The 26,565-nt window shown below is 45.4% G+C and overlaps 10 protein-coding genes across 10 annotated transcripts; 5 read left to right on the top strand and 5 right to left on the bottom strand.

Annotated features, from left to right (window-relative positions):
* Nucleotides 1-515: 515 nt before the first annotated feature.
* On the top strand, nt 516-1,901 carry GL218_01578 (Bifunctional nitrilase/nitrile hydratase NIT4; the record flags this gene model as incomplete). Its single annotated transcript, XM_033578052.1, has 8 exons — nt 516-652; nt 714-784; nt 839-1,032; nt 1,089-1,189; nt 1,241-1,294; nt 1,360-1,678; nt 1,741-1,784; nt 1,850-1,901. The coding sequence occupies 8 exons, from the start codon at nt 516-518 to the stop codon at nt 1,899-1,901; spliced, it is 972 nt and encodes a 323-aa protein (XP_033439218.1).
* A 1,096-nt stretch (nt 1,902-2,997) lies between these two features.
* On the top strand, nt 2,998-4,860 carry GL218_01577 (O-acetylhomoserine (thiol)-lyase; the record flags this gene model as incomplete). Its single annotated transcript, XM_033578051.1, has 7 exons — nt 2,998-3,032; nt 3,097-3,358; nt 3,419-3,476; nt 3,546-3,815; nt 3,885-4,330; nt 4,419-4,575; nt 4,649-4,860. 7 exons carry the CDS (start codon nt 2,998-3,000, stop codon nt 4,858-4,860), a joined length of 1,440 nt encoding a protein of 479 aa, XP_033439219.1.
* Nucleotides 4,861-5,368: 508 nt separating this feature from the next.
* On the top strand, nt 5,369-6,364 carry GL218_01576 (uncharacterized protein; the record flags this gene model as incomplete). Its single annotated transcript, XM_033578050.1, has 2 exons — nt 5,369-5,402; nt 5,721-6,364. The coding sequence occupies 2 exons, from the start codon at nt 5,369-5,371 to the stop codon at nt 6,362-6,364; spliced, it is 678 nt and encodes a 225-aa protein (XP_033439220.1).
* Nucleotides 6,365-6,765: 401 nt separating this feature from the next.
* On the bottom strand, nt 6,766-9,139 carry GL218_01575 (uncharacterized protein; the record flags this gene model as incomplete). Its single annotated transcript, XM_033578049.1, has 9 exons — nt 6,766-7,094; nt 7,184-7,373; nt 7,430-7,962; nt 8,103-8,162; nt 8,244-8,340; nt 8,500-8,584; nt 8,638-8,699; nt 8,850-8,924; nt 9,053-9,139. The coding sequence occupies 9 exons, from the start codon at nt 9,137-9,139 to the stop codon at nt 6,766-6,768; spliced, it is 1,518 nt and encodes a 505-aa protein (XP_033439205.1).
* Nucleotides 9,140-10,540: 1,401 nt separating this feature from the next.
* GL218_01574 (cAMP-dependent protein kinase type 2) lies at nt 10,541-12,162 on the bottom strand (the record flags this gene model as incomplete). Its single annotated transcript, XM_033578048.1, has 5 exons — nt 10,541-10,568; nt 10,622-10,996; nt 11,058-11,311; nt 11,362-11,735; nt 11,790-12,162. 5 exons carry the CDS (start codon nt 12,160-12,162, stop codon nt 10,541-10,543), a joined length of 1,404 nt encoding a protein of 467 aa, XP_033439206.1.
* Nucleotides 12,163-14,918: 2,756 nt separating this feature from the next.
* On the bottom strand, nt 14,919-15,994 carry GL218_01573 (uncharacterized protein; the record flags this gene model as incomplete). Its single annotated transcript, XM_033578047.1, has 3 exons — nt 14,919-15,684; nt 15,743-15,837; nt 15,902-15,994. The coding sequence occupies 3 exons, from the start codon at nt 15,992-15,994 to the stop codon at nt 14,919-14,921; spliced, it is 954 nt and encodes a 317-aa protein (XP_033439221.1).
* A 673-nt stretch (nt 15,995-16,667) lies between these two features.
* On the top strand, nt 16,668-18,829 carry GL218_01572 (uncharacterized protein; the record flags this gene model as incomplete). Its single annotated transcript, XM_033578046.1, has 2 exons — nt 16,668-16,978; nt 17,044-18,829. The coding sequence occupies 2 exons, from the start codon at nt 16,668-16,670 to the stop codon at nt 18,827-18,829; spliced, it is 2,097 nt and encodes a 698-aa protein (XP_033439222.1).
* Nucleotides 18,830-19,771: 942 nt separating this feature from the next.
* GL218_01571 (uncharacterized protein) lies at nt 19,772-20,707 on the top strand (the record flags this gene model as incomplete). Its single annotated transcript, XM_033578045.1, has 1 exon — nt 19,772-20,707. The coding sequence occupies one exon, from the start codon at nt 19,772-19,774 to the stop codon at nt 20,705-20,707; it is 936 nt and encodes a 311-aa protein (XP_033439207.1).
* A 732-nt stretch (nt 20,708-21,439) lies between these two features.
* GL218_01570 (Stress protein DDR48) lies at nt 21,440-22,493 on the bottom strand (the record flags this gene model as incomplete). The annotated part of the gene is made up of 4 exons (XM_033578044.1): nt 21,440-21,534; nt 21,637-22,330; nt 22,388-22,414; nt 22,467-22,493. The coding sequence occupies 4 exons, from the start codon at nt 22,491-22,493 to the stop codon at nt 21,440-21,442; spliced, it is 843 nt and encodes a 280-aa protein (XP_033439208.1).
* Nucleotides 22,494-24,109: 1,616 nt separating this feature from the next.
* GL218_01569 (putative 1-acyl-sn-glycerol-3-phosphate acyltransferase) lies at nt 24,110-25,064 on the bottom strand (the record flags this gene model as incomplete). The annotated part of the gene is made up of 2 exons (XM_033578043.1): nt 24,110-24,300; nt 24,350-25,064. 2 exons carry the CDS (start codon nt 25,062-25,064, stop codon nt 24,110-24,112), a joined length of 906 nt encoding a protein of 301 aa, XP_033439429.1.
* Between the last annotated feature and the right edge of the window lie 1,501 nt (nt 25,065-26,565).

Genomic DNA, 26,565 nt, shown 5'->3' with positions numbered 1-26,565 from the left:
TACGCCATATGCAAACCCCCCAGCCCCCACAAAGACTGTTACAATGGAAGATCCAAGGATGATCTTCTAGACGGGGAAGTAAAAAAGTAACAAAGTAACAAAATACGTATCTTGATCCGGTATTCGGCCTACCGCCTAACGAACCGGGATTTGGTACTTCGGGATCTGCGTCGTGTTGCAGAGTAGTATGCGCCGTCGTACTGCATTAGTTACTGTGCCTCGGCTCCACAATCTGCGATTCTGCGATTTTCCCCCCATTGACCAAACACCATCATGGGCTGTCACGATACCTTAAATTGGTATCGCGGACCAAGGGGTAGGAATCGACTTACACTGTCGATCCGGCACCTACCGCCTTATTTACTTTAGGTATCATTACTAGAACCTAAATCTCATTGCCCCTTAACTCCGATAAAGAGAACCCCGAATCAAATTACGCTAGGGATCTTCCTGACTCCTATTTTGATAAGCATACAGCCGCTTTGACTTACACATTAACTAGTGCAAAAAAAAACATGGCTACGTCTCGGGTTGTGAAAGTGGCCGCCGTTCAAGCGGCGCCCATCTCCTTCGATCTCGAGAAGTCTCTAGAAAAATTAACTAGAATAGTCGGTGAAGCGGCTGGAGCCGGGGCAGACCTTATCGTGTTTCCGTAAGCAGGCAATGCACACTCGACCAACAATACCTATGATCTACTAACAGTGGTTATGCAGTGAGGCATTCCTGTCCGCGTATCCATGGAGATATGCGTTTGATGCCACGATTGGTGCTCGAGAGCCGCGTGGTAAGAAGACTTTTTTACGATAGGAGAGTAATTTTCAGAATTGACCTCAAGTAGGAAGAGAATGGTATGCGAAGTATTACGATTCAGCTGTTGCCGTGCCTTCACCGGCAGTTGATACCATCTCGAAGGCGGCCAAATCCCACCAGGTCTATATTCAAGTCGGCATCATTGAGAAAGAGGGTGGTACTCTGTACTGTACGGCCTTATTGGTTGGTCGGGATGGATCAGTACTGTTGAAGCATCGCAAAGTGAGTGCGCAACCGAGCCTTCGTAAAATCTTGTACGGAAACTAAACGCAAATAAGTTGATACCTACGGCTGCAGAGCGCCTGGTGTGGGGACGAGGTGCAGGAGACGGCCTTGGAGTCGTACAAACTGACATTGGCAAAATTGGCACCTTGATATGGTGAGATTATATGCCTCAAAATGGACTTTTGAGTTGTTAATAGAGTCTTAGCTGGGAGAACTACATGCCCGCAGCGCGGATGGCTCTCTACCAGCAAGGAGTCGAGTAAGAAAATATGCCCACTAGTTAGGAAGAAAATGGTCGAGCTTTGTTAACCAATCTTCCAACAGAATCTACATAGCACCCAACGCGGATGATCTACCATCCTGGATTGCATCAATGCAGCATATTGCTAAAGAAGGACGCTGCTTCGTTGTCTCGGTAAATTCAATGGTTAGAGTTTCGGATTTTCCGAAGGACTACCCACCATTTACCCCTGAGCATCATGACAGGAAGCCAGATGGCTCACAGTGGGAGCCTGACGATATTGTTAATCACGGAGGGTCCTTCATCGTAGGGCCTCTAGGAGTTCCTATAACTGAGCCGGTATGGGACAAAGAAGAGATCATCTATGCCGATTTGAAGATATCGGATGTAACGGAGTCAAGAGTAAGTAAACATCTTCAAGCCGATTGACGTCTCGTCCCAACTCTCTAACAATCTATTTTCAGCTTGACTTTGATCCGGTTGGTAGCTACGCTCGTCCAGACGTGTTGTAAGTCCCCGGCCAAGGCTAGAACTCCATAGGTCCAACAAGACGTGGCAGCTAACACATCATAGCACGTTGACAGTGAATACCAAACCAGGGACAAATGTGAGCTTTACCAAATAAAGCACAGAAACGGGCTAGGGAATAGAAAACCTGGAATAACGCCGTTTGATCGATCTAGGAGACACGTAGCTCGATAGGGTGTATATTCGAGGATTCAAGGATCCGAGTCTGGACTTTCATCTACATAGACCGATAGATCGTACGTAGAGCATAACCATGAATAGAAAAACCTGGTTTGTACCCACAGAATGACCCGCTAGGGGTGACTCCTTCGAGAATGATTGCTCGCTTTCACATGTGTAATCTATATCCCTTAAAGGGGTTGTTTCTAAGCACGTGGGACTTGTCCAATGGCCGAGTGGCGCGGGATTTTGAGGCTCCTCGGTGTCTCAGCATCTCAAGCACAATGGGCACAATGTGAACCGAAAACTCGGGTCGTCCCTGGCATCTGTAGTGGTATCTGTGGTATCGGTATCTATGGTGTCAGTGGCGGCGGTCAGCAATAACAGGTTTATCATTTCTTCGGAGGTTGTTAACACGCATGACATGAATGTGCGGGGGATGCCGTCCCTCACATCATGTACCCATGCTACTTAGATATGATATGTATAGGTACGAATCGCGTATCGGGAATCGCGTATCGCTGTTGGATGTTGTATGATGTTGTGTTGTGTATGTATGGTATGTGTGGTATGTATGTTATGTAGGTAGAATGTGTAATGCATGAGACCTTCTCCACGAGCACAGGGACCAACCCTGGGAGTAGTGGGTCTTCCTATCATACGACGACTAAGAAAGCTTCGGGCTTTGCTGGTGTTGCATTGCAGTCTGGCAATAACCAACGGCAACCGGGTATGTATGGAGGCAACTTGTACTTACCTTATCTGACGTAGGTACCTCTAGTTGGAGAGGAAGTTGCAAGTTGAGGGGCGTTACTTCTATACATACCTATCTACCTACATGTAAGGTAAAGTATGTATGTAATCGTTTACAATTCGAACGCCTTGCACCTTCTTCGACGTCTATACATTTAAAGCCGAGATCCTCTCTGTATAAGACGAAACTTACAAACACATCATCAGCCTTCTTAACACTTTCAAACAACTATCATCTTTAGATATCCTATCTTAACAACAGTGTTTCATTCGACTTCAACATGTCTCCTCCGGGATCAATTAGCAACCTGGACTGGTATGTTGCTATAAACTCTCGACGAAGAAAGAAAAAAACATACCTCTAACGTTATTAAAAATAGGGAGCCTAGCTTCGACACAATTGCTGTGCATGGCGGACAAGAGCCTGATCCGATCAACGGCGCAAGAGCTGTACCCCTTTACCAGACTGCTGCGTACAACTTTTCTGACGCAGCTGATGGAGCAAGCAAATTTGCCTGGTCTCGAGACGGATATGTCTATACGCGTATGGGCAATCCCACCAACACAGTTTTTGAGAACCGAATGGCCATGCTGGAGGGTGGCGTTGGAGCAGTGGCTACCGCATCTGGTCACGCAGCGCAGGTGAGTTACATTATAAAGAATATGCAGTCATCACTGCCCTATACTAATAGGTAATCTTAGTTCATGGCCTTGACCCAATGCTGTGAACCCGGTCACAACTTCATCAGTACTAGTTGGCGTAAGTCTCAAATTACAAGAAATGTGGCTGCTGACTAAACATACTAATATAAATGCTTCTTTCTCATAGTATACGGTGGCAGTTTCAACCAATTCCGTGTGTACTTGAGTAAGTTTAAGATAAACGTCAAATGGGTGGTCGGAAACGACCCCGCGAAATTTGACGAAGCAATCGACGAGAACACGCGAGCCATTTATATCGAGACAATCAGCAACCCGAAACATAGCGTTCCGGACATTGCAGCACTTGCCGCCGTGGCCCATAAGCATGGCATTCCCTTGGTTGTCGACAACACTTTTGGTATGGGCGGATATCTATGCCAGCCTATCAAGCTTGGAGGTGTGTAGACCGTATACATATAACCTGTTTAAACTAAAATTTGTAAGCTGACACAACTTTTCTTTTTAGCTGACATCGTTACACACTCCGCTACGAAATGGATCGGTGGCCACGGAACTAGCATGGGCGGTATCGTGATCGATGGCGGACACTTCGACTGGAGTGCATCGGGAAAATTCCCTGGCTTCACAGAGCCCGCCGAGGGTTATCACGGCATGCGATTCTGGGAGACGTATGGAAAGAAGGCATTGTCAGCTAAAGTGCGAATGGACAGCATGCGTGATCTTGGCCCTTGTATGAGCCCCTTCAATGCCTGGCTATTCCTTCAAGGACTAGAAACGCTCCCGCTTCGAGGTCAGAGAACTGTTGAAAACACACAGAAGCTCGCAGAATGGCTCGAAAACCACCCCTGTGTCAACTGGGTGTTATACCCGGGTCTGAAGTCGCATCCTGACTATGAATTGGCACAGAAGGTTATGCCGAAGGGAGCAGGTGGCGTCCTGACTTTCGGTGTGGTACGTACTTTTCACCCCTTTATTTGTGTAACCTCAAGACGTGAGGCATTTTGAGTAATTATGTATTATCAGCTAACGTTAGGTATAGGCTGGACAAGTTGAGCAAGTCCGTGCCGTGGTTGACAATCTCAAGATGGCTAGCCATTTGGCCAACGTTGGAGACTGCAAGACCCTCATCATTCACCCTTGGGTAACTACACACCAGCAGATGCCCGATGACGAGAAGATCAAGGGTGGCGTGACGCGTATGTGTGCCCTAATCCCCACCCTTTCTCCGTACTTAAGAAACGATTGCTGATTTAAAATTTTAATGAATAGCCGACCTTCTGCGTGTCAGTCTGGGTATTGAGGATTTTGAAGACATCAGGCGCGATTTCGAGCAGGCATTCAAGGCTGCCGGCCTTGAGAAGGCAAACAAGAGCGGCATAGATCCGTTCCAGACGGCCATGAACCTCGTCAGTGGAGGATTCATGGGCAAGCTAGCTACGGGTGCTCCGCGGCCCGGTACGGATGGAACCATACAATCTTGAGTAATTGCATCGTACAAAAAGTAAGGGCTCTCGGCTAGATACAGGGCATCGATACCAGGCGGCGCAAGAGTTACGGGCGGTAAGGGTGTTAGTAAGTTCAAGCAAGTGGCATTTGCATTCTTGGGGAGCACATCGGCGTCAATTACTTGGCTACCGAATATGGGGATGATTTGCTTAGAGGAGGTCCCTCTTATGTACATGTAACGATTGCGATTGATTTTATGAATTTCACTCTACGGATAGGTACAAATATAGAGCAATTGCTTTTATTAAATATGTCCTTAGCCATGTTTCGGTTGTAAGTGGGGGAGTATCCCGCAACCGAGGTCGATTACTAAGATCGATCGATACCTTATACATGAATACCCAGCACATCTTATACAACCTTTCGCCAACTTCATCTCATTCTTCAGCATTTTCATCACATTGGATCTCGTTTCTCATTTCTCATTTTCTCCAAAGTTCTTAATCAGCCATAGCCTCGAAATCGGTAATCTGATTCATCACTATGGGTGGTCATATTGATTTGTACCTCGACATCGGTAACTCATCCCCCTCACGACAAAAGCTGTATACCTATCAGTTATCAGTTATCATTTATGAAACTGACGGCTAACTCTCAAGAAAATAATATCAGCGTCGTTGTACAGCTACATAGCACTTATCCAAGCCATAAAATCTCAAGATCTTCTAAAGCAGCACTCCGTAGAAATCGAGTTAGTTCATTCCTCGTTAACTCGTATAATGCCTACCGTAACGCTACCTATGTTAAGTAGCGTTAGTTAGGTGAACACATACGTGTAACTATGGTTCATATCAACTAACAAGAAACCAACCTAGCATCCATCCGTTCTTCCTAGGCGCAGTAAATGCCGCCTCCGGCAACAAACCCCCCTGGACCCTCCCCGCCAAAGCCGTCTACGGGGTCCACGATAGCCAGCGCTCGCTGCGCGCCGTCGGGCTATCCAATGTCTCGGCGCCGGGGGACCTAATGCAAGCAGGCCGGACTATTGTCCCGCTCCGCGCGCTCCTCTACATCAAGTCGCAGTACCCGGCCGCGACGTACCTCGCGACGTGGCGGGCGCTGTTCCACGCGTTCTGGACGCTGCACCAGCCACCTATCACGCCCGAGGCTTTGGAACAGACGCTTGCGAGTATTCCTGCTGGCACTAATTTCGCTAGTTCTTCTCCGCCCGAGACTTTGGGCAAGGGACGGGAGGAGGAGGGGAGAAGACTGTTTTCGGCGGAGGAGGTCGCGGCGATCCTGCGCGCGGAGAAGTCCGTCGAGTATAAGAATACGCTCCGGGAGACGACGCAGAGAGCGCTGGACCAGGGTGCGTTCGGCGCCCCGTGGCTGTGGGTTACGAGTGCGGCGACGGGGGAGAGCGAGCCTTTCTTTGGTAGCGATAGGTGGAGTCACGTGTATGCCTTTCTTGGACTGCCGTATCAAGATGTTGAGCTATTACCGCCTGGGGCTGCAAAGGGTTCGCAAGCAAAACTCTGATTTTAGAATTGAGATAACCAAGGGGGATATATGTCCTTATGACCAAAGTAGTATTTCCGTAGGGAGCATTTCGCAGGTACCTAATGTATGTAGGTACTTAAGGTATATATATATACATATGAGAGTATGAAGACATCAAATCTGCGGTCGCAATATTCATCTATTAGGTAATCAATATGTACGCTATATCGTGAATTTTTATCGAAGAAGCATTAGGTAGGCAGTTTTTATCCTACGGATATATACTTTCGTGAATAGTCGTAAAACCGTAGCGTCGTCAGGTCTATCGGCAAAAAGTGAATGTTCAAAAATCAACAACGCTGGCCTTGTTTCCGGATCGCTGAACCGGAAAATTAGCGTAGGGTCATATGGCTTCGACCATATCAAATCTCGAGGGCCTATTAAATCAATTCAAGGGCCTGGTCATGTGCTCTCAGCGCCATAAGCTTCTCTCTTTTCGCTAACGCCGTCGCCGCAGGTGTTCCGGAAGAGTTCCACGTAGAGGCCTTATTTATAGTCTTCTTGCGCATGATAGCCAAGATATCCTTTTCCATGGTGTCGATACCTTTCTCGATTTCAATATCCTCTTCGGCATACTTTCTCTCGCGTCTGTGATCTATAAACCACCAAACTAGCACGATCAAGAACGTCAATGGTACTGTGACGGCAAAGTACACCCACAGCTCACTCGAAACCTCTGAGTTCCCCGAGGAGCCACCGTTGTCCGGCCCTAGAGAAGTAAGCTTTCAAGTCTGGTTGATAGGGGCCTGTAGACCCTCAGAGAAGGGTTGGGAGTCTATGTGAAAATTAACTACTTACCGATCTTGAAGTCAAAGAAAGTCATGCTGAAGACGGAAGCCATAAACGTCCCAGGGAGGAACACAGCACCAAGGAGAGACAGTGTCTTCATAGCAGTACCATCTCGCTTAGTAGCATGTGCTACTCTCCTCTGTTGCGAGGCTATTTCGAGGTTGAGTTTGGATTCCTTCTGAGCCATGATGTTATACAACTATTTGCCATCTGTCAGTAAAGCGGGGGTTACTTGATAGGATATAACCAACTTACAGCTTGCCGTTGTATGTGTAATCTCTCCAGCGTCGTATGTATGTAATGTTCCATACCCGTGAGTTTCACTCGGTAGAAATCCAGCCTAGCTAGCATGCTGTCGTTCAAGGCGCTGGTTTCATATGGTTGGCCCCCGATCGGCTCATATTCCATGAACTTTCGCATTGCCTCCTTGATTTCTTTGATGATCTCTTGGTATGCTTGCGGCCGCTTCCAGAGGACCTGGGAATGGCATTCAACAAGATCCCGATTGATGCCATCCACATCAAATTCGGAATATACTTCTGCTAGGTCAATCTCGTTTCGCATAGTGATAGCATTCTCAAGACGACGTAGCCAATCCCGTGCATCGCGTTGTCTTTTGTCACCCTTAGATGAAAGATCGTGAGAGAGAATGATGATTGGAAGAAGAAGTGGGTGGCCGACTTCAGCTCGGCAGGCGCTCAAGTGTTTCAGCGACTTCACAATATCTGACGACTCAGTACCTTTGACAAATCCCGAGGTTATACGCGTCTTATACGAATATGAGAGCACTATAGTAACATAATTAGTATGTGCAGCTTGCAAGAAATCTCGGATGTAATGATCAGTTGTGCTCCATGAATCTAGAGTCAGAAACATGCTTGATAGGGCGGGTAGTGACGCAAATAAGTCCAAGTATAAAATAACATACTAATCTCCCATCCTCGAGTCTTGCCTTTCTTGCGCACATCAGATTTCCGGAAGATAATTTCTAAGAAGCGTTAGACATGCTATCTGAATACAGTTCTTTGCCTAATTCGGCAAGCAACGGGGGCTTTAGAGGTATACTTACGTAGATGACGATCATCCCTATCTTGATCGTGAGAGCACCAAAAAAAGGGCCCAACAATACTACTACCCTCAATGGCTCGTAATGGGAGATGCCATGTCTATATCACTCATAATTAGTATATTAAGTAATAATCTAGGTAGGCTAAGGGTTCATTGCTAGTTACGAGGCATGAATCTGGGGCTTGATAGGTGTCCAAGATTTAAGTCAAAAGTCATAATTACTAGGACTGAGAATAATAGATATATAGTATACGTACCCTCACCATAGATTCATAAGTAGATCGCTGAAGAGATATATAATCAGGCGCAAATGTATTGGCATGGTTGGCCTCTTTTTGAATTCTACCACGCAGTTTTTAGTCTCAGTCTTAGAATGAAATCTCACTCTCACTCACATCAAACGGATTCCATCTTGTAATGTCACTCCCTCTTTCAGCGTCTGAGGAGAAAATGTGCCCTAGAAATACTAATGTGTTAGTCTAGAATACCAATGATTCCTAGATGAATAGTTTGGGAGGGATGGTAAGTAGAGTCACCAGAATATATGCAAGTATACACTATGATACTTCTAAGAAACGTAAGACTTGGCATGAGACGGTTAACTTACAGTTTGTCGAAGGAAGTTTTCAAAGTCATCTTCTGTTAGTAAAGAATGGTCCTCGCAGCTATTATAAGCTGGATCCTAATATTGAAGTTAGTATTGATCTGCTCATGTAATATATACCTAATGCATATGAAAGCTTGGCAAAATTTTGAGAGTGGGATTAGAAGTAAATCTGATACGTTCGTAACAGTAGAGTAAAAACGCACCGAATAGTTGAAGATTTCCAAATAAGTCGTTTTCTCCTCGACAGATTTGCATTGATCAAGATGCCAGCGGAATAGATAGTCGTCCATATCGATAGCGGTTAAGAGATACAAATTACGTTATGATACAGGATACAGCAAAGGGGGCAAACACAAGCATCTATATCGAGAATAATTATCGGAGCAACACGGCATCAAAACATCTTCACATTAAGCTTCCGTAAGACTCATGGAACTTGTGACTTGCAGTAGATCGAGGCGCAGTCCCGAATCGATGCGGAGGGTCGTGAGGCGATGCTTGACCGAACTTGTCCTGTTATCTCGGGATTGTAGGTCGGAAGTCCAACGGGCAAGAAAAACCAAGGAAAACGATGTCCCCCAACTTTTTCAGATAAAATAATTTAAGCTAACGATTAAAGGAGAAATAAGGGAGAGGCGGGTAGACTAGGTTAGGTTAGAAGCTTATTCTAAATCGTAAGGAGTTGTGGAGACAAGACACGGGATTGGGTGGGGATTTATGGGTCGCGGCCGTATTCCGAGCATCCGTCCCCATTTTAGGACTTTGGAACTTTGAAACTTTGAAACTTTCCCCGTCCTACTACAAATCTATCTCCTGGTAATAACTACATAATAGTTACATATATACCGAAGTATACTACATGCATATGTAGGTGATTTCACAGGATGATGCGTGTTTCTTTCCTAAAGGTCAACATGTACATTAGGTCTTACTCAACATGAGTCTTACGGGAGTTATTATCATCTTTCGTAATAAGATGAACATTATTATTTGCCCTGAATAGGTATTATATGAATCGAAACTTGTGAGGCGAAAAGGTACTATGTATGGTGGGGGGAGGGGAAGGGGACCTTGGCTTGGGGAAATCTTACAAGAAACCGTGAACAGAGCCTCATGCGGGTCTCTGCATCGACGTGTCCGGTGAGCATGAGCATTTTCTCATGGTTATTGGATATTGCAATACCAAATGGCAAATTTCTTGTGGTAGGCAACAACGCGGCCTTCATAGAATCATCTACCACCTTCGTGGCATAATACAAAGGTCGACTTGCATACAATACTCCCATACTACCTACAACGACGTAGTCTTTACGAACCACGACATTCGAGTCTTTGGTTTGTTAACCTATAATGTTCGTATGTAGAATTTCCAAGGCTAGGTTGACACCCAATTCCATATTAGGCCCCCCCTTTTTTTTCGCCTTAAGGCCTTATGACAACCTCACAACTTTTCGTCCAGATGCGAAGTCGCGCGCCTCACCCATCACCCTTTTCAAGCATGTGTCATCGCGTTCGACACAATTTTACGCCATAAGAGCCAATACTGTCACTTCTTTTCAATGTGTCCATAAAAGACAAAGCAACAAGTTGAACCTTTGCCCAAGTCTAGCCCAGCTGATAGGCCCTGATCTAAGAACCTGCAATACGCCTCGCCCAATAGTACTCACTTATAGAATAAGTCCACCGGCTTATCAGAAATCAGGGAACAGGTACCCATACCTACAGATATTAGCATATACATATCTCGTCACGATTCGATTCGCTTGACTTACTCGTCACTCCCCGACTGGCCATACTTCTCTGTTTCTTCGGGATACCTATCGAATTGGCTTGCGTCACCAGCACCGGCCTTAACCGGGGGTGTGTATGGAGCATCAATATCTTTTCTTGATAGCCTGTCCCATGTAACCTCTGCGAACCACGGATGGTTTTTCACATCTTGTGATCCTCCATAGAGGTTACCCAGCCGCTTTGTCAAATCTGGCGTGATAAGAAGCTCCAGTAAGTTCTGAGCGTCAGGATGGACATACGCCGGATACTTGACCTTGCCCCTTAGGATATTTTCGTAGATTTTCATCGGCGAACCACTATCCCAAAAAGGTGTGTAGCCGCAAAGCATCTCGTAGATTAAGATGCCCAGAGACCACCTGTGATGAATACCACGTGAGAAACCGATCTATCAACAGCGCTCTGCGAACCGAAACTCACCAGTCGACCGATTTGTTATAACCCTTGTTAGAAACCACTTCTGGCGCTAAATAGTCCGGAGTCCCACACAAGGTCCATGTCTTATCCGGAACCCTTTTGGCAAAGCCAAAATCTGTTATTTTGAGGTGCCCGTGGCGGTCCAGGAGTAAATTTTCGGGTTTTAGATCCCTATAAATGATATTTCTTGAATGTAGGTATTCAAGGGCGAGAGTGACTTCTGCAGCATAAAATTTAGCTACCGGGTTTGGAAATCGCTGGTAAAAGTTAGCAACATTAAGCACCCAAAACATGACAGTTAACATACGCCTGATTTCCTCAGCAAAGAGAACAACTCGCCACCTTCAACAAAATCCATAACCATATACAGATTCTTCGGGTCTTGAAAAGTTCCCCAGAGAGTGATGAGGAATGGATGTTTAACCTCACCAAGCATCCGCCGTTCATCATTTGTGTGTTCCACCTGCTTCATCTTGACAACTTGGGCCTTCTTTAAAACCTTAATGGCGTAAAATCGTTGATTGTGTTTCGACTGGACTAAATGAACACGCCCAAAACTTCCCGTGCCAAGCGTCCGAAGGAGATCGAAGTCGGTAAGTGAGTATTTTCCCTTCGTTACCCTAACCTCGGAAGGTTGTGATTGGTGTTGTTGATGTTGTGCTGGGGGCGCTCCGGGGTGACCTGCCTTTTGTGTTAGATAAAAAGTACTGAACTATAGCTACAGTCATCCCTTACCGTCATTTTGCGGTAGGTTGATTAGATTATTGATACTCGGTAGATTTTGCGGTGTTCCCGTCTGCGCGGGGCTCAGAGAAGGCTGGATCCCGTAAGGAACGGCTTGGGCTGCTGGTGGATTCATTTGTGACCCCCCACCAGCAGAAGCTGGTGCCTCCTGAGAACCTTGCGTCGTCGATTGTGATTGGGAAGCTATGCTCGTCGCGGTTGTACTATGTGTTGGGACGGTGGTCAGGGAGCTCGACCCGAATGTTCTCGAGGATGTCGGGGTGATTGGTGTAACAGGACTCGTAGGTTGACTGGAAGAAGGGTCTGGCTTATCCTCTTTCGTCCGCTTCTTCTTGAGAAATCCTAACGATCCTAACGTCGGCATATGATATGTTTAGGGAAGTGAGGGGCCGGGCCCTTCGTGACGATGAACAGGTTAAGATAGTGTGATATTGTAAAGGCCGACTTGGATACAGGCCAGCTGTCGATATCAGATGATGCAATAGCCCACGACCGAGTATCTTTTTAATAGGTATAGAGTAGTTGCTAGATAGCTATGCTTAGGTTGACACGTAGGTAGGCGAAGGAATAGCCAAGAGGGAATGGCCTTGGAGCTGGATGATTTGTAACGCGCCTCCGTTGGGGTGTTCGAAGGAGGCTGACGACGGCGGAAGGTTTCAAGGTACGGGTAGCTAGCTATTCTGAGCATGTAATTTTGTGATAACTAGCTGTTAATATTTCTAGCAATAAAACGAACAACGTTGAAAACAGGAATTCAACTTTGCTCTTTTTCAGCAGCTGAATGGATGCTAAGTCGTCCCAGTACAAAGAGATGAAGAGGTCAATTGAGCCAATTGAATGGTTCGAATTTTTGCGCAGGGTAAGTCCTCTTTCTCCGAAGGATTGCACAAGAAAGATGGCCGCGGGGCCGATGTAATGGGATGTAATGGGGGGGATGCGCTAGACTTTTGAAAGATTCGACGTCCGGAACCACGACCTGATGAGATACGGAGCGATACCTATAATTTAGAATATTGATTTGAAGAATATAATATTGCGCGGCGAGCAAGCAGGTAGAGGACTTAGACGAAGGTAGTAAGTCTGTAAGTCTGTAAGTCCTCGAATCTTGGTAGCAAGAGGAGACCCGAAAAGAAAGACCCGAAGAGGCGGCGACAGCAAAGTGGGCTGGATGACGGCAAGACAAGCGGGGAGGGACTAGGGAAAGCACTTGTAAAAGCACTTGTAAAGTAAAGAAGTACCTAGCCTACTAACCCAGGTAGGTAAAAAAGCCTGTAGACGCTAAAATATGCACAAGTACAGCGCCTACTTCGTGCAAAGATAGGCGAATTCGAGTAATGCTAGTAGGTTAATGCTAGGGGTAAGGCAGATCATGTACCTACCTACCTAGCTTACACATATATATGTTAGGTAGGGGAAGGAATTAAAAGAAGGAAAAAAAAGAATATGTGAACTTTTAGTTAAGGAGATGGTAAATAAAATGCTGTACAATAGTAACACAAGCCCACATAGCCTACTACATGTAGGAATACATGTAGATACTATAACACTTAGAAGAGGTTTAGCGGCTCGTGGCGAAATCTCTAGGCGGAAGCTCTAAAACCGTGGGATTTCTTCAGACGAGGAAGCTGGAGAGGGCGTGGGAAAGGATCATGCTAGAGGATCGAAGGGGTGGGGTCCGTTTCCCTTTTCCTTCCTTTCTAACTTGTCTTTCCTGTTGCACCTTGTGCCAATCACCAATGTGACAAGCGGGGTTGATAATGATTAAAGATTGTGACGACCTTTAGAGTATTGGTTGGAAGCTTTTTTTTGAAGCCCAAGGGGGGGAAAAGGCCGCATCTCCCCCGGTAGCTCTAAAATCTAACAAAATACCCAGTCGGGCTTCGGGTTGAATCTTAAAAAGAATCTCATGTGGACATTACGTAGATCTTTTATAATAGTGGACTAGAAAATGAGTGAGAATGAGGGGGAGGGTTTCATCATTCTAAGATCGGAACCAGATACCTAGTAAGATCCCAAGCAGTAGCATTGCTAGGTATTTGTATGTACGGTCGAATTAAACGAGATCATAATCTTGTTCTTTTCTTTCCTTTTTTTAGAAACTTTACATTACATCGATGGATAAGCGCTTGTAGTGTTTAAAGATGCTGGATTAGGCGTGAGGTGGTATGAATGGACAGATAAAATATTAAATCGCTTAAATCATTTGAAGATGTACATGTAGTATGTACATCTATCTTCTAAGAGGTACATATATGGATGTATACCTCACTGGTACGTATTAACGTGGGGTAATTTTTATATCGCCGAAGCAATTGGTCTTTACTTGTGTGTATAAGTCCCTGTATAAGTGTATACGGAATAGTACCTATATACACATATATAGAGAGTGTCCTGGTTATTTCAACAATGCTAGGTAGCTTATTATAATGAATCAACGCTGGATACTTTTAATACCTATAAATACCTCAGGTACATATATGATATGCACACAAAAGGTAAATACATTCGATTGCGAGTATAAATGACTCGTGAATTTAGTACGGCCGTTATGCAAATATTTCAACACCTGGGCGAGACACTCCGGTGTCTATATTTTAATTATATCTTTAGTATAGGATGAGCATCGCCGATGGCATCTTGGCAGCTATGTGGTGTAAGATAGCACGCAGTGCAACCCCACGTTACTCATGTAGTAGTAGTATAGTGGTGGGTGTTGGTAACAATCTTCTCTTTCGTGATCGTGGAGAAGTAAGCCTCTGACGAGAGTACTAAATGAGACCATATCGTGAACAAAGCTATTGTTCCGGGAGTTACACCTCGTGCCACAGATGGCTAAGCCAACTACCAGAACAAAGAAAAAATCTCCATCTTGTGTTACATTTTAGCTGGCTAAATCCGATCTGAAAATCTTGGAATGAAATTCATAACTTCTTCTGTATTGTGCGCTACTCCATAGTTTTACATTGCCAGTCGACGCCCGCCAACCCTATAAGACATAAAGAACCCATGAGGCTTCGTAGAAAGCTTACTGCTTTGCACTGTCATATGCTGATTATATGTACGCCTGTCGTTCTTGGCATTTTCTCCACCTCCCAACATCGGGCATCTCTAATTCACTCTTCAAAATCGATGGCTCCTCTTCTTGTTCGTTCGGTATGCCGTAAAGCCGACGTATGCTCCACCGACTACTAATCCAAAGACAATAAATTTAAAGAAGAACCAGGTCCAGCTGCTACCGCCGCTTTCCTTCGGCTGGGACGATTTGACACTTCCCTTGCCAGGTGTAGGCTTGCTAGCTGAGCCTCCCGTCACATAAAGATTCTTCGCATCGATAGAGATGATATCATGGTTGTCGCTCAACTCGCCTGTCTCAGCGCTGAATCCAAGGTATGTGACAGCAGGGATCGCCGGGGGCTCGTTCGTCTCGAAGCATAGCTTCCATTCATCTTCGGACTGGTACTGGAGTTCTAACTTTAATGACTTGTCCTGAAAGTATGTGAGTTTTAGTTTAGTAGGAACGTTCGCGTTTCGAATGCCTCGGGCAGGGCAGCCAGCAAATTCAGTGTCCTTTCCGTCGTTGTCCTTGTTATATGTTGTCTTGCCATCACCAACCATCGCCATTACATATGGGAAAACGACACCAGGTCGGTTGTTCTTGTAGGTGTCAATGAAAACGCCAAGGCCTTCGAAGTTGTCTGCATGTCCAAAAACCGGTCCGATCTGTCCTCGTTCCTTTGTAAGCCACATCGCAAAGCCATCGCCATATAATTGGTTAGACCCGTGGATCTTGAATTCAACAGTGATTTCCCAATTCGTGGCGGTCATAGGTACTCGAGAAAACAACCATCCGTTTTGCGACGGACGATCCGAAGTTAGACGGATATACCTATCAAGTATAAATTAAAATGTGTATTCGATTTATCAAGTACTAGGTGGTAACCTACGAATCCGTTCGAACTATCGTGTCGCCTCCAAAATCGTACCACCGACTTTGCATCTCGGAGTCCAAGTAGGGCTGCTTCAACGTATGGGTCCGAAGCTGCAAGACAAATGAACTCGTCAGCAACAGCCCAAACAGCCTAACTAACGCGCGCAAGGCTTACAGATATAGTCCTAATATTGCCATCTTCATCGCGACCTACAGCACCCCAAGCCATAGCCGCCAGCCATAGGGCTGACAGCGCTGGAAACCACATTGTCGGTACTCGGGTGATGGGATGTGGGATGTAATCCGAAGAAAAAAAAATAATATAGCAATAATATGCAAGCAGAAGCGAATAAAGAACAAATAGAAAAGGAAGGTTGGAGTGCGACCTAATTCGGCGAAAAGGGGACGTATGGCGGTAAATTGATCGTGTGAGAAGTCGATAGTTTCTAAACGATTTCTACACACAATGATAGCTGGCCTCTCCTCAGCCGTGCGAAAATAAATCCGGGGTTCGCTTTCCTGAAGTGGCCAGCTTGTTTCGCTGAGCTACCCCTGCTTAGTTCTCGGTAAAGTACCTAACCTACCTCTTAGCCTCTTAGGTAAAGTTCAAATAGCAGAATACCTAGATGGTACGAGTAATAAAAATATGCAGCCACATGGAACGCCACAAGGTCATAATCTTCCAGTCTCTTTATGGGTCTATTGATGCAAATATAATTTTAGCCGCATCCAATAAAGGCGGGCCCACGCATTGATCCTTGCAATCTGAGCACAAGCCATGTCCATACAAGTAAAGCCGACGTCAGCGCCAGTCCAAAGATGCAACTAATATGCAACCTATTATTCCGTCAAAGCCGCGTTCCTGACATCTACAATTACATTCAACTTACAGCTCAAAAACCACTCCCATGGGGTATTTAGAGCATTCTTAGGTTTTCAGGATGCTTCAGACTTTGAGCAGTCAGTCGCCAGTACCCTCTGAAATATTTGCGCTTATTGCGCTTCTTATTCTATCCCTTATTGTTCTCCTAATCCAGCGACATTACCTCCCACTACGAACAACGCCAGCCTACCTACTAGTGCCCGTCTTCTTTGCACTATGGCTACCTGCGAGTATCGTGTTATTAGTCCCTATTGATTTGGCATCGAACGCCAGTACCGATGATGAAGCAACAAGAGGGATTTGGCTCCCCCCTAGGGCACTGCTTGTATCATGGAGGATCTCATATTGGCTAACATTTGTCCTGACTTGGTAATATTTAGTCGCATCATATTTGTAGCTATCTAAACCATCTTATTAACAAAACACTCTTTCAGGTTCATACTCCCAATACTTGCAGAATATTCAGATGCTGGTTACCGCGAACCGAAAGACCGAATACTTTACTCGCTGCGATCGAACGCTCAGTACTATGCACTCGTATTTGGCTCGGCTGTACTTGGACTTGTATATTTCTTTATATCATATGGCCCTTCATTCATATCGCTAAAGGGCTTGATATTAGCCTTGGCCTATTGCTGGGGTTTGATTTTAGCCATCTACCTCATGGGCCATGGACTTGTTGCAATTCCCCGAAATTTGTTCCAAAATGCAAGTGCCAGTCACCGACTACATCGGCTACAGAGCCATGCGCCGAAGCTATATGAAAAGATGGAGGATGCCATGCTTAATTTGGAAGATTTAGAGGTCCAAGTGTCAGAACTAAGCAAGCGTAAAACTGGAAGTGCTAGGGATTTCCAAGACTGGATCGAGGAGTTGTCGGATATATGCAATATTCCCGAATCTAGACCTAGAAGTGTTCTCCCTCGAGTAGATAATGACGCTCGCATAATCCCGACAGTCATCACGGGGAAGTACTTGGCAGACCTCACACGCCAACTAGACCGCGCGAGGCATGCTAAGTCGCGATATGTCGATGAGTGGGATCGCTTACTCCGCGACGCTTCAAAAACGCAAGCGATACTAGATTCTGCTGCCTCAAAGAAGCTCGACTTTGGGAGAAGTTCACCAGGCTCCTCGTTCTGGGAGAAGACTACTGTGCTCACTCCCTATACACGGTATATCCTTTACTTCCACATTATACCTTGTCTCCGTATTCTCTTCGGCGGCTTCCTTGCGCTAGCATCAGCTTGTATTATATGGTCCGAGTTAGTAAAAGCAGCTCTACCGTCATTATCAGTTATCCGGTTTACTGTCGTTCATCATTGGACTGGTGACAACGGTCGTATTGGCTTCGCAGGTCAAGTTATCGCAGCACTTTGGATAATGTACATGTGCGCCGCAGCTCTTCATTCTGTAACCGAAGTCAAAGTATGGCGTGGTCGCGCTCTAGTTCGCCGCAATACTGCCCACGAATCGGCATTTTGGTACGCGGGTCAGGTCGCAAAGCTCAGTGTCCCGCTATCCTACAATTTTGTCACGTTTTTATCTCGATCGATATACGAGGAGACCACCTTCTATAGTATCCTAGGGCAATACGTCGACCTTACTCCGCTTGGGAAATGGTTTGACTATTTATTCCCAATTTTTGTTCTCGTCCCAGTGTGCGCTACCTTGTTTGGATTATACGGTAAAGTGAGACGACTCTTCGGATTTGGTGTTGACATTGTGGACGAAGAAGATCAACCCAGCTATGGTAGCGGCTCGTGGCGCGAGGGGAGAGACTTAATAGAGCGGGAACTAAACGGGACATCGATTTCGCGAAGGTTAGATGAGGCTGCGTCCAGATCTGCCAATGGTCAACGCCGCGCCGCTCCTATCTTGACAGTGCCGGCAGCCAGAGCCGAGGGTACTAGAACACCTTTTGCTACATCACCATCATATCACGATGAGCCTGTTGGGAGGTCAGGACGACCCTCTCGACCCGACATCAACGACTCGGAGCCTGAGGATGATAACTTCTTTACGAGCCTAGGGCATCGATTTAAAAACACATTTGATACTATAGACACTCCAAAGTGGATCCAGGACATTGGAGATGGGTTCAAGAAGCCGAAATGGATGGGTGGTAATGACGAGGCTGGCGAGAGTAGTAATAGAACAGGACGGAGTGACTCGGACATACGTCGATGGTTCGGAGGTGATGGTAGGATAAGACTATAAGATAATTATTATTGATACCTAATTAATTCAGTTCCCAATTTCATTTACTATCAACAACTGCTATGACAATAATATACATGGAGTAGGGACTCAAAACTTCCTTCCTTCATGCTCCCTAAGCCCCTAAATAACAGCATGAAGAAACAAAACCACAGTTACAAGTTAACCAGCATGGATCACTTGACACATTTATCAAAGTTCTTTGCAAGGTAGTTAGATAATATTGCTGCTACATACATATATGTATTGGGCAAGATCAAATTCCCTTAAATTAAAGCTTGGGGATAATTAATAGTAAGGTACCTAGGTAGGTAAGTATATACGATCCATAGATAAAACAAATAAGGACCTAGATCTTGACAGCTGTCTAATACTGGCGTTGAATCAAAGGGGCTAGGTCTTCTCATTCACAGCGTGCCCTCTAAGTTATTTTGTTCATAATTAGGTAGCTTAGATCTAGGTACCTTAGGTAGTTACTTACCCCTGAATCCTTTATACTGCCTTCCTACCAACAGTTCACTCTCGTGAACTAAGAAAGCTAGGAGCATACAGCATGGGCTAGAATGTCGGTACTACATAGTAGGTACCTTAGAAGGTACGTAGTCTTGAAGCTCATTGTGCACGTACCTCATGTACGTAGTTACAGCAGTTACGGCAGTCACGAAGGTGCTCAACATTGCCAGGTGCTGTCTTTAGGCACCCGGCAACAACGTTGTAGATAGGTAGAGATAGCTTAACGTAAATTCCTCCCGCCGCACTGGGAAAATTGTTTTTCTTTCCCCAAACAACACCTTCGCAATCACAGGCTTTGTGTGCCAACGTCGTGCTATCGGCCTATTTTCATCAAATCATTATCAAATAGGTTGAATACCGACCTGGGCGAAACCCGATTTATCAAGATCTTTACGCACAAAGCGCCTAGCACACTGTTCAACTGGACAAATGTCGGCGTCCTCAGGTCCCGCGGGTCCCGCTGACCAGGTATGCGATCTTTGCGGAATGACATTCACTCCACGAGCTCTGCGTGAGCACCTAGAGACAGGTCACTTGGGTCTTAAATGTTACTTCCCAGGATCAGACACAGTTCTCTTCGTAGAAGATGATCTTGTAATGGTCGAAGAGTTGCTTCGCTGCAACGAAGATAGAGGTGGTGGATTCAGGGATGGTGAATTTTGGTGTCACTGGCCAAACTGCAATGCATTCAACCAGCCTCATGGGTACAAGTACCCGTACAACTTAAAGCGTCATCTTCGCGTGAAGCAGAAAAGTATTTATCTGTACAGCCTCAGTATTCAGCCTGCAGGTCCTGCTGTAGTCCCCAACCCCCAGCCCGCCCCGCCCGATTATCATGTGCCTGATCAAGCCACAATCGACGAAGCGATCCTTCAGGCACGCCTAGCATTGGCACGACGAGAGGCCAAGTACGAGAGCTTTCGAACCATTGTCATCGCTCACAACGCCGTCGAACCCCTGGCCCCGGATCAACGTACGCAGCTCCGCGCAGGCATGAAGGAAGTGGACGATGCCTTCGACGAAACCTTCAATGCGATCTACGACATTGTTGGCGAGGGCCCCGACGGCAGCCTCATAGAGCTTTGGACCACCTATGCAGATGTGACTCGAGATATAGAGATGTTTTTGAAGTTTTGGCTCAACCACTTCCTCATGCTCAAGGATCAACTGGTGGAGTGGGGTAACTTCATTCGTCTACACGGCGAGTTCCACGAGGTTGTTAACAAGATCCTTGACGCGGTCGGGGAACTGCCTTCATGGCACCGGCCTGTCAAGGCCGAGGAGGCTGATATTAAGGCCGAGGAGACGGCCGAGGAGACTCAGATTAAGTCTGAGGTGAAGACCGAACAGCCTGATACTGAGTAATGCTTCCACTACCTCGGTGTCTCAACTACTATCTCCTCCCCTTTGGTTTGCCAATATTTGCAGGACGGTTGACGTAAGTACCGTGTAATTTTCAGCAAAGTCTTAGAATTACATACTAACTATAATATAGGATAAGGAAAACTGCGGTTGTCTAATGGTGCGGCTTGAGAACTATCCGAACGAGCTTTTTTGCAGGACGGGATGTCCATCATTGCAGTCGACAGCATGTCTTTGACAAGCTATATGCAAATTGCATTTGATTTTGCGTTTGATCTTTCGTTTGATTTTTAACAAAGCCTGAGAGCTTTTTAATATCGCCCATTACTGGTGACTCCATGTATCATAGTGCAATCGTGGAAAACCTCGTTCGTGAGAAAAAGACAAAAAAGAAAAAAAAAGTTTTCTTTTTGGAACTCAACCTACGGTTACATCTCCTGTGATGTTTCAATACCGATGGTTTCATAGGCAGGTTAGCTAGCTTACTATAGATTAAGCCTGATGAACAATATGAATTCGCATGACGCCAATAACCTGTCAAGTCACATAGCTCCTTAATCCATGATAACCGCGAAGTTTCATTACCTGAATGACTCTGTTGACATCTATGGCTTACGGTGTTCTATTGTAAAGCTAACGTAAAACCCGAGTTAAGGTATATTATCTATCAAATTAGATATAAGAGGGCCACTAAAGATGTTTTTATCTCATATATGTCGGGACTCTACTGTCTACTTAGTAGTCATTGTTGTCACCCCCATATCCAGCTCCCTCACGCTTCTCGCGACCCTTTTCTCCTAGGCGGTCACTGCCGAGGACTGAAGCAGCCTCTGTGGTCGGATTAGTATATGACGATAGAACCATGGCAATGAAATATCAATGGTAGGAATGTGGTAGATAATTCCAAGAACGGAAATAGGGGTCAAACTTACTCTCCAGCAGCTTGCCAGCGGTGCTATCTCCCTTACGGCCCGAGGTGTTATCATCATCTCCATAGCTCCCTGAATCGTTGTTGCGGGAACCATAAGAAGAGGAGTTCTGGTTGTCACGGTCGCTCGAACCATAGCTGTTGGAACTAGTGTTCTGAGATCCGTAAGTGTCATTATCGTTGTCGTTATTGCGACGATTAGAAGAGCCATAGCTATCATTGTCTCGGGATGATCCGTAGGAGCTGGTGTTGTTACCAGACCCATATGAGTTGTCATTTGAGCCGTAACTGCTGGTGTTATTCTTGCTAGACCCATACGAATTGTCCTTGTCGTTTGAGCCATAGCTATCGTTGTTCCGGCTAGAGCCATAAGAGTTATCGTCATTGTCTCGACGAGTGTTACTCGAGCCATAGCTATCATTATTCTGACTAGGACGGGAAGAACTAGTGTTATCGTCGTCGTCCCGGCGAGTGTTGCTCGAGCCGTATGTGTTGTCACTAGAACCAAAGGAGTCTTTGGCCCCCGAACCGTATGCGTTTGAGGAGCTGTTGCTATTATCGTTGTCACGGCTGGAACCATACGTGTTGTCATTGTCCTGACGGGTTGAAGACCCGTAGGAATTGTCTGATCGGTCATTACTACCGTAGGTGGTATTGTCATTGCGGCTGGACCCGTACCCTCCCTCGTTGCGAGAGGACTGCAATTAAAACGTTAGACACAATTTGTAAGCTTATAATATATGCATATTACATACGTAGTCGTCGTTGCCGCCGTAGCTCGACTAAATATCATGTCAGTCACCGTAATTAGCAAGAACCCCGGAATATGCTTACACTGTTGTTATTGTCGTTGTAAGACATATTGATGGCTGGTATATCAAGTACTGAGAAAGAGGTTCTAGATATGATGCTTGGGATGAATAGGAATCAGGTACGATTAAAGGCGAAAGAGAGGGGGTGTTATATACGATAGACTCTTAAAGAGCAAGCTTCCCAGCTAAACGAGGGGGAAGCTCTGGGAGGGAGCTCGTCTCGGAGCTACAAGGCGTAACGTCACTAGTAATCTGTCAATAGATCAAAGAGCTATGTCTAAGTTCGGCGAAGGCGAGTGCGCCATGGTGGATATCTTCAGCTGCCCTGGTGAATTCGGGGACTTCGGACCTGGGTATTGCTTGTAAATACTGATATTTTCTAGTTCGAGGCAGCCCATTTCAGCTCCTTGCATCATCCTCGAGCGCAACTACATGTCATAGAACAGGTTTGGGGAGAAATTGACCAGTAATACTAGCAGATTTGTTCGTACAAGATGTAGTCTAGCTTGCTAGATAAATTCGTCATCCCTCGTGGCATGGTAATAGGGTATCACCTTGATAATACAAGATGTCTTGCATCCTCTAGCTTCTAGATCGCTCTGATCTTCCAATATTTCCCGTTTAGGCAAGGCAGCTAAGTAGGTCACAGAGCTTGCATATTTGGCGCGCGTCCATCAAGCCTACTGGCTGAACAGTGCCGGAACTAATCATTACATACTTGACCGCTGCTGAAAAAGCAAATATGGTAGATAATGTAGAATTTACTGCTGATGCTCTCCTATGGGTACGTGTCCTATAAACGCTAATCAACGTCATAGGTATATGATGTAGGGATCGTGATGTATCTATGTATGTAAGTTGTTGTGGGGATGATCTGATAGATTCGCAAGCTAAGCCACGTTGTGCCAAGGAAATAAAGGATTTGCATCCAGCCAGAACCGCGCGAGTTTTATGATGAAATCCAATGAGGTTAGACCCATCAAGAATTACATCTCGGCATAGTCGATCGGTAGGCAGGTAGTAGGGTGGACATACCAGGGGCAGAGGCATATAAGTTGGCAACCTCCGTATCCATGAACCATCCACTCACGAAGCATATGAGAGCGCACATGTTCGGATTAGCAACTTACTAGCCGAGCACTCGCCTACTCCGATAAATGATCACTGATAGGGTGACATGTGTTTAATATTAGAGCAAACAGATACCGAGGCATTAAGGTAAGCCGTTCTCCAGTCTCTATTTCTTGGAGTTTGCTGATATTTGAATACTCATTTGGTAGAAGATAGCTCTACTGTATACTATAATTATACCCTAAGTCGCTACTCTTCCTCGGACTTCAAACTCCGATTAAGTCTAAATGTAAAGATCATAAATATAAGCCTTATAATGAGTATTTCCAAGTAACACTTCCAGCGCCTCCTGGCGTCTTCTAAAGACCATCGTCTCTAGTTATGCATCCATTATGCGCCTATATGACCTAATCTATAGGGGTATCAATACGTATGCACTCTTCGTACTCCGAGTGATGTCTTCGATTACGACAGGCATCTAGTAGTAGTTATAGCAATGCAAATGAAGCAGAGAGCAGTAAGCTATACTAGCGAACCGCGCATATAAACAACATGCATGCAGTGCCGTAGAGCTTTGATGGAAGTTGTTTACTCTCATGATAGGGTAGCGTCAGCTCCACTAGCATGCACAACACCATCGCCGCTCGTGGCAGGTATGGCGATAGGTCTGTTTTGAACTTTCTGAGTCAACGCTACTATCTCCTTTAACATGAGCTCCCGGGTGCTACGAGTTAGCTCGTCGACATCCTCGGGTTTTAATCCAGTTGTAGGAATTGGATCGAGAACTAGTAGAAATTAACAATTAATTCTAAGTGATCGAAAGTGGGATTTTACCTTTCACAGGAATCTTTCCGGATCTGAATATATAATCCTTGATGTAGAGTACGTGCGAGTAGTTGGCCGCTACTACGGGGACGATAGGTACACCAGCCTGGACAGCAAGGTGGAAAGCACCTTTCTTGAAGGGCAAAAGACCGGGGTCCTTTGCGTAACTGCGGGTGCCCTCGGGGAATATGTATACGCTCTGTTTTCGAGTCTGGATTTCCTTAGCAGCACCAGCCATGGCCTGCCTTGCGTCCTTCGAGTTCTTCCTATCAATGAAGATTGTGCCGCTCAATGCCATGAACCATCCCAGGAACGGCACATATTTCAATGCTTTCTTAGCAGTTACACTGCAGTATTTTGGGAATATGCACCCAAGCATAAGAACATCTAGTTCACTCTGGTGGTTTCCAATGAACACGGCTGGTCGAACGGTATCGAGATGTCGCTTCGGATCGTCAACTTCGAACGTGATTCCTATCGTAATTGCCATAACATATTTGAAAGCACGTGCTGTCGTCCATTGCGCAATCTGTTCGCGACCGACTATTCGAAGGAATATTGAAGCGAGTACTCCATAGGTGGCGCATATTACTATCGAGATGTAGGCGGATAACGTGCGGGCGGCAAAGCCTGCTACGGGAACGACGGATGAGAGCATGAATAGCGAGATAACGAGGGCAAAGTAACCCCCGAGAAAGTAGCCTAGGATCGAAGAGAAGGACATGCTGTACGAGGGCAACGGCGAACCCGTCGCGAGGAGAGATCGAAAGTAGTCGTAGCAGACTGATAAAGAAGGGTCAAAAGTCAAGTGATAGATTTATACTAGACACTTGTGACAAGAAGTCGAGGTATGGTTGTATTTTCGGTCACGGTTACTTTCATAGTCACAAGTCCATTCTTGTCCCATCGTAGTATCGGAAAATTGCGGCAGAATATTTCTAAGTAGTGGATGTATTTTCTCACCGACAACTTGGCCAACTGGACTGGGCAGAGTTGGATTTGTTGAGGGGCGATAACTTTTTTGAGCTTTGTACCTTCGTAGTTCCCAAGTTCCCAGTCATCTGGGTGGACATTTTTGGGTGTCGGCTAGGGAAAATCCATACAGTGCATGTGATTTTACCCCACAAAACCTTATCGAGCTGCGAGCCATGAGCCATGCACCAAACGAGATGTATGCATTAGGTACCTACCTAGGTACCTAACCTAACCTAACCTCAGGTCCATTTCTCCAAGTAATCGGAAGCTGCTTACCTACACACATACTACGTATATAATATACATGTGCTTCATGCATCATACCTCATACCTAATTTATTTGAGAACGTGACTCTTAGTGAATTAACCAACAAGGACGACTTCGGGAGTCCTTTTCAACCCTATCATTAAAAATGCGAGTTTAGAATAGAAGCAATGGTTTAACAATAAATACGGCCACAGAATCTATTAAAATATAGACAAGAGGATTACTTACAGTTAGCAAATTTTGTTATGAGCTAAAGTTAAGAATTAGACATGGATAGCGACAGCGAACCAGCAGGCATTTAGTAATGCTAGTATAGTATAGATGAAGATAGTGTTAAACATGAACTTACTCTGGAATGCGAGGAGTCATTATTTAACGGGTTGGGCTAATGACAAGCTAAACCCTCCTTGAAAACTTCCAAGCAAGAAAATTGTATTCCAAGTCTGTATAGGCTGTTAGTATTAGACGAACTTCCTAGTAGTTGTAATTTCTTCGATAATGAAGGTGCTCATATAGGTATTTATGAACTACTGGGTAAAGTAGAGAATAAACAGACAAGTATTCGGCTAATTTATTAACTCTATGACTTGAAAGTAAATAATAAAGCAGTCTACTCACAGAAACCTTGCGATATTACGAAATACAACATCTTCAAAGGAATCAGTTTATTATGACTGCCTAAGTGTTTAGACAGGCATATACAAGAATGAGAAGTGGTCTAGGAGCCACTATACACCTTGTATAGGGAGACAGTTATGGTATAAGCCAAAAAGTATTACCTACCATCTTACACAACACAATATTCCAACATTTTCCCCCCATGGAACTATCTACACACATACATTTTTATGCTCACCCAATATCCCTGTCTTAATCAACCAGGTAGCCGTGGTCTAATGCCGGTAGCCGTTTAATATAACGACCAGCTTTACGACCAACTTTACGACCAACCTTTACGAACGGGGTCGGAGAATCGCGAATG

This window comes from Daldinia childiae (genome assembly GCF_008694065.1).
Source record: "Daldinia childiae strain JS-1345 chromosome Unknown Scaffold2, whole genome shotgun sequence".
NCBI classification, from domain to species: Eukaryota; Fungi; Ascomycota; class Sordariomycetes; order Xylariales; family Hypoxylaceae; genus Daldinia; species Daldinia childiae.
Note: the sequence above shows the minus strand (reverse complement) of the source record. Positions and strands in the feature narration are given on the sequence as shown.